The following is a 13,815-nucleotide window of genomic DNA, read 5'->3' on the forward strand; positions in this document are numbered from 1 at the left end:
CTCCATAATCTCTACAACGACATGCCTATATGAGCAGTCTGGTTTTCACCAGTAGTACAAAGAAAAGAATATAATCTCTTGAAATATTTGTCTGTAACTAAGAGAAGGACAAAGTTGGACAAACACTACTTCCAAAAACAGAAAACACTTTGCTTTATCAAAGTAACTAAATGAATACTAAAACTTGTGTCTTAAAGTAATAGTAGAAATTAAGTGATGAATCATGATTAAAGGGAGTCTCTGTGTCTGTTATTGCACTGTGCTATATTATTTCTGTTGTTCCTGTCACACTATTTCCCTGCTGCTAAAAGATTGCGTTAAATAGCAATATGCACTGTCCATCCCAGATCTCTTTAAATACTCCTGTTCAGTACTTGATGAAAAGCTTACAAATACCACTCAATTCATTGTCAGTTCTTTTTAATACCATAAAACCAGGAAGCTTTTGAAAGGCTATTATTATGATAGACATTATACATGTAACCAAGACTTGAATTTTTACCAAAGCTGGCGTTTCAATGCAATAAATAGTTTCTTATGTTAAACTAAACTGTAAATAAAGATATTTCAGAGGATAGAAGTGAACAGAAGAAATTTATCAAGAATGTACAATAAAATATTTTCTATTAACAGTCAAAATGAGAGCAGATACTGTAACATAAGAACAAATTTTGCTTTTATTACACAAGTAGTTAATTGTCATAGTTACATTTTTCAAGTACCAAGAAGGCAAAAGGGTCAGGACTTCCTTTGTCTTCAAATTTTAAGCAAAGAATAAAAAGATCTGTGAACCACTAGTTGGCAGACCGTGTTAACAAGAAAATAATGTTTTATACTGTAAATGTCATCTGTAGATTGTGACTGCTATTTCCAATTCACATTTAGTGAAGAAAGAATTGGACTGACACTATACTAAGAACCTTTCCAATCTCCCACACATAATTGGGATGTTTAATTAAGGGACGCACTTAATATGCAAGCCCAGCACGTTCAGAAATGCTCCAACTGAACTGGACTGTGAAAAGACTGTGCTTACGTAAAACAAAAATTTTGGTTTGTTTTCATAACTGTTACAATAACTCTTCAGATGCATTTGAACAGAGACATGATCTTTGCATTGTCTCATAGTAAGTTTTTTGACCTCCTCAATGACATATACTTTAAATTTTAATATAAACACATTTATAATATATATGTTTTTATGATTTACATATGATTTTAGGATGACAATGATGTGATGGTTATATTTATGTCATAACTAAATATAATTATATTTAATATCACTTATTAATAATAAGTGATATTAATTGTAATACACTTACCTATTCTAGGATAATACCTAATTTCTTTTTTTTTACTTTTACCACTGACTCTTTGCAAGACAGTTTCAGAATTTTCCCTCTCTCATTTTAGAATGCATAACCCTATCTTTATATTCAATTAACTAATACTTCTTGGTGCACAGAGCAGCATGTTGGTTTTGTGCTTAATTCATGTAATGAGATAATAAATAAGGGTAAATGGAGACCCTTGTTTGGTGTATCACCAAGGAGAATTTTAAATCTGTCAGCAAAGTAAATACCGAGAGAGAAAAAAATCTCCCAACCAAAGATGACTCTATTTCCTTCCTTCACACTTGAATATTTTAACTGATAAATACCCATTCAAAACGAGCTATTTCTTCTGATTTCATTTGGTGGTAGAGCCACCAGACTTTTATTTGCCTTCTCACCAGAAGTAAGTTCTCCCTCTTCTTCTATATCACACGTCTAAATTGTGATCCCTTATTAGAATATTTGCATGAATCAAATTACATAGCTAGTGAAAAATAGTTGCGTAAGTCTAACACTGAACTTGCTAAGGTATATGTATTTCCAAAAAATTACCCATAAATCTTTAAAAGGCTGATACTGATTTCGTTTATTTAAATATTGGTAAGTAATAAAATCTCTGCATTTTTATATGTATACAATTAATCTTTATTCATTTTTATCAGTGAATACCTAGAGTAGCTTGTGGTAGCAAGGAAATGAAATGGGACAGTAACAATAAACGATGAGGGAGGAGAAGAGGAAATGTGTCGCTTAAAATGAGTCACTTAAAAATGAAGGCTCTGCATTTCTCAAATTGCAGGTGGATGAGTCTGCAATATTACTGACCTTTGTTGTAGAAAAAAACTAGTTTTTTCTTTATTAAATAACTTAGATTTTTAGTAGTCTCCTTAGTTTGGGTGAGCTTATATATGTGGATTTAGAGATGATAGTATTACTTTATTTGTAGTGTTAGAAAACCCTCAGAAGTGTACCTGTGTTTTCCTACCTATACAATTAATTTTATGTCTTTTGTACACATAGAAGTAGAGTGTTCAATCATGTATGTGTTAATTGGCTTATCTTTCTATTTATTTTTATATCTGTATATTGTCAATTTTAGATGGCAGTTTCCTAGAAGATAGGCCAGAATCTGATTAAAATTTTAAAAAATCACATACATGTGACCATTTAATACATATGATCTTAAGAAGATAATGATTTCATGGTTATATTTATGTCATAACTATTAATTGAAAGGCACTCAAACCGTTTTAAGAGTAAAAATAATCATCTAACTTATGTAGTGTAAGGACTAATATACTCTAAAGAATGTGAAGATAGAAAACTTTCTTAAATTTGCTCATTTATCAAATCGATCACAATAGCAACAAACTCTACAGTCATATTATATGTATAAGCTGAAACCTGACTGTAAACTTGTAGTGGTTTATGGCATACCTCCATTCATAGAACTTTCCCCATGAAGTTCATTTATCATTATACATAAAGTATTTGTACTTGTAGGTATAGGAATAATTAAGGGATAATTAAAACACTATATACTGAAAAAATAAGGGGCGGTTATGTGAGAGAAGTGTGACAAGCTTCTTATCTATGATTAACTTTATAGAAAGCATCTCTCTCTCTCTCTCACTATATATATATATATATCCATGTACATATCTATAAACTCTATATCATCTATCTATCTAGATTGACAGCCTTTTTAGTTTAATATGTCTGTCTTTCTCTGTCCATTTCAGTTTGATTCCTTGTTATTTGGAAATAGTATGAGGTAAATGATTGTTCGAAGAAAAGACATTTTTGTAGATTGATACATCTTTTTTTCTAACTACTTGTTCTAAACATTCTATTTGTTTATCAAAGAACAAGCAGTTAAGTAAACTGACAGTCAATTTTATAAAACAACTAAACACTTGAAAAACCCATTGGTGAATTAATTTTACAATATACATTTCAGAATGCTTTTTATTATAATAAATTCAAATTCAGTAATTTATAGGTATGCTAGCATATTCTTTAAAAATACACAAATATTTTTTTAAATCACTGAATTTCTATCATAATGTTTCAAGTTACTCAATTTGATCTAATTAATCTGAATATGTTAACATGGAGAAAAGAAAAGACATTGCTATTTTTCAGTATTAAATATGAAAGGTTTTGATTTATATAGTTCTTTATTTCTTTTTGGAGGAAGAATTAATCCTCCCTGGATTTCTTTTTTTTTCCTTCTGCTTCTTCTAACCTCTTTTCATTATTAATTTCTCCTTTCTTCATAACATAAAGTGCCACACTGGAAAAGTTTGAACTGCATTAAAAATGACTATTAAAATAAGTTGTGAACCATATCTATTAATCTTTTTTGGTTTTCAAAGACATGTTGCCCAATAAACTTGTTCTACAACAGTATTTGTGTAAATACTTGCTTTTATTTACAGTAAAAGTGAATTGTTTTTTCTAGGAAAGTGATTGCTATTTCAAAGTTTGCAAACTTGGAAAGTTGACAAGTTGTTTGATTGCATACTGGTTAGTACAAGTAATGCCTCAAACAGTGTTACTTGCCTTCTATCTGAGCATATACTTTAGGTTTCTATACCGGTTTTTCTGATCACCACTCTTGCCATCCTCTTCCTATTTCTTCACATCCGTTCCGTCTTTCTCTAGGGCTTTCCCACTAGCTTGTCCTTTTTCTATATTTTCCTTCCTTCCTTCCTTCTTTCTCCTTTATATCTTTTTCTCCTGCCTTGTGTTCTTTTTGCCTCTCATCCTCAGAACCCTGAAGATAAAGGAAGTAGTGGCAAAAAAGTTTTAAGTAAATTACTTTTATTATTTTCAGTTTAATGAATAACCTTTGAGTAATTGCTAAATTTTTGTACTTCCTGGTATAAGCTTAGTTGCTTGAAATACGAAAAGGTTTAAAGAAGAAGCTAGAATACTAGTTTTATGAGTTCTTTCAGAAGACCTATGTATGTCATTATTTTTCTGGATACACACACACACATATATATATCTCCTATATGAATTATCACGTTCTCATATGCTAAATTTTATTACTATATGTATTTTCTAGTACTTTATTATGTATATATAAAATTTTGAAGATGGTGATTACATTTTTAAGTAAGTATACTATACACATGCTTTTTACTAGTTTAGATAACATATTTATATGCATATTTCCAATTTTTAAATCTTATTTATTTTAGTTACACTTTTAAGACATTTCAAAAACCTTTGTATTTATAGCACAGTGACATTGATGAGATGATCAATTATGAAATATTGAGAACACCGCCATGTGGTTGTTTATTTTTAACTATAAATATTATAGCCGAAATTCAAATATCTAAGCATGTTAAATAAGAGCTATTTATTTCATCAAACATAAAGAGTTTGATGAAATCTGATGCCTCTGGAAAGCTAGTGTCTATGTTTTGTGATACTTTAGTACTATTGTAAAGAAGTTATAGTAAAATGTGACATAAAAATTATTGATCATCAATGCTAAAGAATTTATAAAAGATAGCATAATATTTGTGAAGTCAATTAACAGATACTTGGTTATGACCACGAATTTCTCTTTCTCTTTCTCTTTCTGTGCAAGGTGCCTGTGTCAGTGGCCATGATGACTCCCCAGGTGATCACCCCTCAGCAAATGCAGCAGATCCTTCAGCAACAAGTCCTGTCTCCTCAGCAGCTCCAAGCCCTTCTCCAACAACAGCAGGCCGTCATGCTGCAGCAGGTAATGTGGGTTACCTGCTTTGGTGTTCTAGCATGACTTAGAAGGTGTGCACTTATGTTGAAAGTGCAGTGGGCATATTTGACCATTCAGTCTCCATTTGAAAGGACAACCTATTAGCGTGCTAGAACATAAATTTAGAACTCGTAAGAAAATCTAGATCACTTAGTTTTTTAAAAAAATTATTAAAGTCTAGAATAAGAGCAGAGAGAGGTGTAATTTGAAAATGGAATGAGCCAATATTTAAATATTCAAATGCTTAGGTACATTCAATTTGTTGACTTGCAAAAAAAAATGCAAAAATACTTACCAGATAATAGTTGCTTTTAAAACTCCTAACACCTTAGCATTCCTTTTAGTTCACAAAAGTATGAAATTTGAATAGACCACTTTGTTAAAATGGAGAAAGTAACATCCCAAATTTTCCTTTTCATAGTATACTCATCGTTTAGAAAGAGAAGAATCTATTTATTATAATGAAATTAGGCAGCTGAGCCACAAATTTATGAAATTTATCTTTTTAAAATAACAAACACAGTGTTCCTAATATGTACCATATTGGAACCCTGAGTGTATATGGACTTTATGTTATACACTTACTTATTAGAGAGAAAATAATGTGCTTTACCTGAAATTTTTTATATATAATTACTTTGCTAACTTCTGTGCTGATGACTACAGACCAATTACTTGTAAATCTGACATTGTTCTGAACATCTGATGGATTTTTTTCCAATAAGAATTGAGCAACCTGATTTTATGTAGCTAAATTTTTATTCTTACAACTGGTAGAGTATAGCCTAGTTTTTATATGTCAGTAGGACTTCAGATGTAATAATTTAAAGTATTAATTTGGCTCTGACCCTTTAGAATACAGACTTTCTATACCCTTTTGTTTAGGATTTTTTGGATTCTGGATTGGAAAATTTCAGAGCTGCCTTGGAAAAAAATGTATGTAGAGCTGTCTCTTTGAATCCAATGTATATTTTTTGTTGTTTTTATGAGATCAATCTTAATGGATACTCTGCCATATGCCAGTCTAGAAGAGTTTAGGAGATTTATAATACTTGAAACTTTTGCCTTTATTTATTAAAGTCAAAATGGTTTATTCAGCAACAACTACAAGAGTTTTACAAGAAACAGCAAGAGCAGTTACATCTTCAGCTTTTGCAGCAGCAGCAACAGCAGCAGCAGCAACAACAGCAGCAACAACAGCAGCAGCAGCAGCAACAACAACAGCAGCAACAACAGCAGCAGCAGCAGCAACAGCAGCAGCAGCAACAACAACATCCTGGAAAGCAAGCGAAAGAGGTAGGATCCGGTTATCTCATTGATACATAACAGTTTGCAGTTAAGAAGGGGCTTTGAGCGGCAAGAATAGTCTTAGATCTTCCTGTAACAAGGCTCTTGCTGTCAAAGTTGCAGTATTATATATTTTTACTGAGCTTAATAACAGTGACAGGCTCTCAGGCTCTCCTTTTTTGTAGCATGGGACTTGAGAGTTACAATCTAATGCTGCTGTCGTCTAATGTTCACTAATGAATCACAGTACAAAGAGCAAGCTGTGTGGTGGACAAAGTACTGATTATCTTGTATTCATGGAGAATCTAAGTTGGTGAGGGAACCTTATTTTTCTCAGTGGTGCAGCTCAGAGAACATGCATGCAAATTTGGCCTATTGTTGGGGGTGGGGAGACTAGGGGAGAAACTGGTTGAGCACAGATTTCAAAGTCACGGGCCCCTGATTAATGAACTGCTACTGTAGGTTTAGAGTGGCGAGTAGAAAGTTACAGTTTGATATGCTCATAAATCAAACTGACAAGCGGGCTTCTCAGGCCTAGCTTGCACTTGTCAGCAAACTGCATCAAATATAAACATAATACAAACAAAACATGTTGAAGTAGTTAAATTGATCAGCAGGTATCAGAGCCGTTGTCTTCAAGCTGCCCATTATGCAAACGTACAGGAAACAGTTTTGACCTCCTGAGGCTTTGTTTCTGTTTGGATTTGTGAATAGAATTTCAGACAGCCATCAACTACAGAATAGAAATTGCTCCCTTATTTCTCCCGAGGCTTTGGGCAATCCACATGACTTGCTCCATTATGCAGTCTGTTTTCCAGTGAGCGCATCACAAGTTTCTCTTTTCCCCAAACTAAAAAGGAAAGGTCTTCCACAGCAGCTTGTCTTTCTCTGAAGTGTGACTGCCATCTCATACCCTCTGGAGTCCAAAGACCTCTGGTTTGTCTTGTAATGCCTCACAAAATTGGAAGTTATACTTTTTCTTATAATAAGGGCACTTTTTTTTTTTTTTGCCTGGAACGTAATTCTGCCTTTAATATATTCCAACAAGAGAGGAGAAGAGAGAGAGAGCTAACAGGCCTATCCTATGAAGGCTACATCCCAGTTTACTAATAGATCACCAGAGACCACATTCATGGACCTCTGCAGATCAAACTTATTCAATTGGAAAAAAAAATAGTGTGTTGTAGAAGATGACTATTTCTGTAAAGTAGTATTCTTTTAATCTAGAGAAATGTATTATTATCTACAATAAGTAGATTTTAAAAAGCTGAACCTTTATTACATACTATCTCTAGACCTTGCTCCATACTTTTTTGATGCAAGTTTCTTGGTTCTCTAATACTGTTTAATAATTGAAAGAAAGGCAACTGAAAATCTGGAACTTACTCACATTCTGCCACTGAACTTTGACTATGGGATGACCAAAAAACCCACTCAGGCAATGAAAGGAGTGTGCATTTCCCTGTAGGAGAGCTGTTTGTACAGACCATGTTCTCTGCTGTTTACTGGTTTGGGTTTTCTGATACCAGCAGCAGCAGCAGCAGCAGCAACAGCAGTTGGCAGCCCAGCAGCTTGTCTTCCAGCAGCAGCTTCTCCAGATGCAGCAACTCCAGCAGCAGCAACATCTGCTCAGCCTTCAGCGGCAGGGACTCATCTCCATTCCACCTGGCCAGGCAGCACTTCCTGTCCAATCGCTGCCTCAAGGTACATACAAAATGTTGTGCACTCTTCATTTCAAATCGTGTACTTTCTACCATTTCCTGGCCTTTCTGCCATATACTTTGAGAAATTTTGTTTTTATGACTTTCAAATTTATTATTAAAACATGATTGTTAACATGGCAGCATGACCCATTTTCTAGAAGCTCAGAAATTTTACCGTATACTGCTTTCAAGTGTGAAGTAAAACTTTCAAGTGTTTTGTTAGATATTAAATGTGTATTTATTAGTCTTATGGGCACAAAATGATTTATAAGGGCAACGCAATTCCAGCACTATTGAATATACAGGAGGATCTGCAGGGAATTGGATTACCAGGAAGGCTGACAGCAGTCCATTTAACTAAGTGAGCTGATAGGAGTTTGGTGGACAACTGATAAGAGAAAGATAAAAGCTCCTAATCTTCACACTGAAATCACCACATGTAAAAGAGAGGGTTTATGAATTTCTATAGAGCACGTTCCAAGTTAAGCTTTGTAGAACCCCATCCTAGGTCACAGGACGTATCCATTCTTTTTTCTCTCAAATAATATTGCCTATGCATGTATTGTAAACTATAGTTTTAAAAAATCTGTCAACTGTATTCTTATTTTTCTGTAAGAAAAATTTGGAGGTACTCTGATAATACAATTGTATGTCATATCCATAACCCTTCACTTTTGGAAAATGGAGAGTTTTAAATAAAAAAAGACAAATAATGGTAAACAAATTACTGTGTGCTAAAATTCTCAATTCAGGTAAGTTATATATCATTACACTTCATAAAAGGATATTCTAACTTGCATTTGGATTTTGTTGGGACAAACATTAATCCAAATGTACATTAATTCAAATTAATTATATTTGTCACAGAGGAGTTCATATTGTAGTAGCGTTGGCTGCACATTTTGCTGACTCTAAAGGACATACTAAAGAAAATCGGCCGGGCGCGGTGGCTCACGCTTGTAATCCCAGCACTTTGGGAGGCCGAGGCGGGCGAATCACGAGGTCAGAAGATCGAAGACCACGGTGAAACCCTGTCTCTACTAAAAATACAAAAAATTAGCTGGGCGTGGTGGCGGGCGCCTGTAGTCCCAGCTACTCGGAGAGGCTGAGGCAGGAGAATGGCGTGAACCCGGGAGGCGGAGCTTGCAGTGAGCCGAGATTGCGCCACTGCACTCCAGCCTGGGTGACAGAGCGAGACTCCGTCTCAGAAAAAAAAAAAAAAAAAAAAAAAAGAGAAGAAAATCAAGAGCATCGTGGTAATGTTCTCTCTTTTTATTTATCAAATTAATAATGTCTCTTTGGCTTTTTTTTTCCCTGATTTTCCTCTCTCACTTGACTTCAAATCTTCTAATTCACCTGATTGAAGCACTCCTAGGAAATTAAAAAAGATAAAGTTTAAATAGCAAAAGAAAAACAAGGCAATAAGCCTATTTTTCTGAGTTATTCTAAAGAAAATTGGAATAAATCATAGCGTCATTATATCAATGAATGTTCTATTCACAACTATTCTTCTTTAGAAAAATAAATACAATTTAAAGACATGAAAAAGTAAAAAAGAAAAGAGTTTATAAAATTATTTCAATGTAAACATGAATTTCTTCAATAGAAACTATACTAAAACAGAAACACTATTTTTTTTGTTTTCAGTAAAGTTCAAATGAAATCTGTATTTAGGATATAATTATATGAGAATTTCCTCAACAGAAAAGCATGATCTACCACAATCTTATTTTATTAATTCAAGTAAACATTTTAAGAAAGTTTAAAATATGTGCTAATAGAAACACAATGTAACTTGTTTAAAACATATTGTGAAACCACATTCTTTCAAAACAAGCAAAAAACATCTCTCTGAACAATGAAATTTATAATGATATAATCATTCTAATAGTTTTCAAATAGAAATTACCTGAATTCAAATTAAAATTTATTTTCATAGAATCCTTGTTTCTCCCTTTTCTTCTGTTTTTATCCTTGGTAAGATATATGAGAGATAAAATGAGAAAATGGCGAACATTTAGGGAAAGGAAAGTAAATCTGAAAACATCTTTGAGCTGAAAATTTATATTTTAAAGAGGAAAAAAAATGAAATCACTCAACTATGTTTTCATTAATATAGGTTAAAAAAATCCATTTGAATAATTGTAGGGCCACAAATGTAGTTGGTTCACTGATCAAAGTTTGTGTTGTTGCCATGTAAGCCACACAAACCGGCATCATTGTCTTGTTTTTTATGATTTAAATGATTAAGTGTGAAAAATATCATTGTGGAGGCTCACTGTGTGTTGAATACACCAGCAACAGTAAAGGAACCTAACGTTATGGTACTATGCTGGAATCCCAAAACTAGAGTGGGAAAAAGTAAAGAAATATTTGTTGTACAGTGTAAGCCCTGAATCATTTCTTCCTTAGTTAGAGGTTAAGGTAAAAGTATTTTGAATATTTTTATTATCAGTTTCCAGTTCACTTTGTACCAGGTTTTTGGTTGGTTGATTAGCCTTGAAAAATAGCCATATAAAAACTAAGTAGGATTAATGTGCAATGATGGATGATGTTCTCATTGTGTCTTTAAAACTGCATCTTTTTTTTTTTTTTTTTTTGAGGAGTCTCACTCTGTCACCCACACTAGAGTACAGTGATGCTAACTCAGCTCACTGCAACCTCCGCCTCCCGGTTCAAGCAATTCTCCTCCCTCAGCCTTCCAAGTAGCTGCAATTACAGGTGCCCACCAGCACGCCTGGCTAATTTTCATATCATTAGTAGAGACAGGGTTTCACCATGTTGACCAGGCTGGTCTCAAACCCCTGACCTCAAGTGATCCGCCTGCCTCGGCCTCCCAAAGTGCTGGGATTACAGGCATTAGCCACTGTGCTCGACCTAAAACTATGTCATATTTTATTTATCCCTATAATTTAACACAACTTCTTCATGCTACTTTTAGAGTTACAGCTTCTTAAATTATATTAAAATATATGTATATTTTATTTATCCCTATAATTTAACACAACTTCTTCATGCTACTTTTAGAGTTACAGCTTCTTAAATTATATTAAAATATACGTATATAACAATGAGAAATAACAAAATTATAAGAATTTTGGTAGAATAGCAGATTTGTCTACATTCCTCTCTAAAGTTTTATATTTATCATCTTAGTGTAAATTATTTTAAATATTAATCATTTAAGGTCATCATTAATATTACTATAATATTGGATTTTGGTTAGGCAAGTAAACTTCCATCTGCTAAGTATATGTTTGGTTTGTAAACAGACAGATGATAGGTATATACATAAGTATAGGTATATAGATATATACATACATATGTCAAATAGAAAGGATGGATTTATAATTCCATCTTGAATAATATACTGATTATAAATATATGTAATATATAAGTAACATAGTTTATATATTATCTAGTAATGAAATTTAGTGAAACATTTTAATGAACCAGTATCATTGTCTATTGGTTAGGAAAGATGAAGTTAACTTTAAACATTGATATGTTTGTGACATCTGATAAACGTTTGTGTACTCTAATCCACAATATATTCACACATTTACTATGACTATATGGATTGGAATACATGTGGTGATGATTTTCTGTCACTCCAAGTTTTTACTTATTTTTTCATTTATTAAAGTTATTTAAAAGATAAGATTTTCATTACCAGTTTGAAAGACCAAACAGAGAATGCTAGATTCTAGCCAGGATTCTTCTGAATTAACACATTATAGAACTAGAGAATCTCAGAATAAGAGTGGTTGAATAATAATTAAAAATGAAATATTTTGAAATAAAATATAATGTTTTTTAGGCTGAGTTAGAATTGTGCCGAAGATAGTCTTTGGGCGCAATATTCAGCCAAAATTAGCTATTTGGCTTTGGCTTCATTCTATGCTTACGGAAGTCTAAGTAGCCAAATGCCTACTTCTGGCATCCTGGATTTACTTCTTAATCAATGATCCTGTGCTTGCATAGATTACTATTGTATGTAATTGTAGCAACAACACTACCAATATGAACAATCCATGTCATGCAAAAATATTACCATGTCAGTATTCCCTTTCAAATATCAAAGTTTTCCATTTGTAATTTGGGGGAAAAAAACTTATTTGATGCTTTGTGTGCTAAAATTTCATCACTGAATTGAAGTTTTAATGTACATTTATTATTGCAGGTATAAAACTCTGCCAAGCTACCTGTGAATGCTGTTAATTTTATGTTTAAAAAACTAGTAAATACTTACATATATAGAAAAATATTGAGTGTGTTGAGTTAGTTTTTGAAAAAATATAAAAAGATTGAGATTAAATTGTATCATAACTCTATAATTCTTGTAGAATTATTTTGTGAACTAGAATGTATAACATTAAAATGAATTTAATTCCATTTATCTCATAAGTGTTTTTTTAAAGTTTTATTTGGCAATTCTTTACATCTTAAGAGGAAGACTCGAAAGCAGCGTGTCCACTTTGCCATATTAAAATATGATGAGAAAAAGGAAACATCATTGGCTTTGTAATAGAATATCAATCAAGCTTTTAAAATGCAACCTATAAAAAGTGATAGTACTAATTTTTGTTAATATCAGATGTATTCACATATCCCAGAAGTTCCTTCTTTGGTGAAGATAATTTATCTTTGATCTCAGTTTCAGCTGAAAACCTGCTTCTGCTAAATTTGGCATTTGGACAAAGCGTATATTTAATTCATCTCTCATTAGACAGGCATTTTAAAGATGGGCATTGTATCTGTAGGTGTTAGTAGACCGCTAGTCAAATATAAATCAATAATATGTTGAGTTAGTCAAATTATAAATGAACACCCAGATCTCTGAAGGATACTACAGAAACTGGAACTCTCTTCTGAAGAAGAGATATGGGTATCCAGAGGTCAAGGCTGGTAGGGAAGTTTACTTTTGTAATATATACCCTTTTCTGTGATTCAATTATTCTGGCCATGTATGTATACTTGTTTTTAAGTTTCACATCTTAAAATATAAAATTTAAGATGAAAACTGAAAAGTACATAGTAATATCTCAGTGATTCAAATTCAAATATTAAATATCAATTTGGCTTAACAGAATATATGTAATACAAATGTTTCTAACAAAACTCACTTTTATTACTTTAAATTATAAGTAACCTTAGAAAATAAGTGGCATATCACTAAATAAGTTAGTTAAAAATTAACAGTATACATACTTTGCATCATAATATATACAATTATTTGTTTAACATTTTAAAATCAATTACTGGACACAGAAAAAGAAATGACATTGAAAAAATCTCTTTTTTTTTGAGTGTGAAAAAGCTGCTAAGGAGATTTTTTACTAATAAAAATTGCTTTTTACTTATTTTAGTAATAAGTAAACATCACCTTAGCAGCATTTTAAAAGCTGTGTTGAAACTAGCGTAGACATTTTTAAACTTCGTGTGCCTTAAGGACATATAATCTAGATATGAATTAATTTTAATTAATTCTTAGCACAGTGCTTGTCATCTTGTAGATACTCCACAAACTCTGAATGTGGGGTTAAGGAATTATTATTAGGCCAAGTACAGTGAATCACACCTATAATCCCAGCAATTTGGGAGGCTGAGGCTGGAGGATCACTTCAGCCCAGGAGTTCAAGACCAGCCTGGGCAACATAGTGAGACCCTGTCTTTACAAAAAATAAAATAATTAGCTGAGCATGATGACGTATGCCTGTGGTCGGTCACATCC

General features: G+C 32.6%; 1 protein-coding gene across 2 annotated transcripts in view; it reads left to right on the forward strand.

Moving 5' to 3' along the window:
- The window catches only part of FOXP2 (forkhead box P2), a 405,995-nt gene that overhangs the window by 336,070 nt on the left and 56,110 nt on the right, over positions 1–13,815 (forward strand). The window contains exons 5-8 of one of the 2 annotated variants that reach the window (XM_030826322.1): positions 4,942–5,079; positions 6,190–6,387; positions 6,993–6,995; positions 7,908–8,082. In XM_030826322.1, coding sequence (XP_030682182.1) covers positions 4,942–5,079; positions 6,190–6,387; positions 6,993–6,995; positions 7,908–8,082 — 514 coding nt within the window. The remainder of the gene's footprint in view (positions 1–4,941; positions 5,080–6,189; positions 6,388–6,992; positions 6,996–7,907; positions 8,083–13,815) is intronic. The other variant, XM_003261215.4, reaches the window with a different exon arrangement.

The sequence above is a fragment of the Nomascus leucogenys genome, chromosome 13, assembly GCF_006542625.1.
Source record: "Nomascus leucogenys isolate Asia chromosome 13, Asia_NLE_v1, whole genome shotgun sequence".
Classification (NCBI taxonomy): domain Eukaryota; kingdom Metazoa; phylum Chordata; class Mammalia; order Primates; family Hylobatidae; genus Nomascus; species Nomascus leucogenys.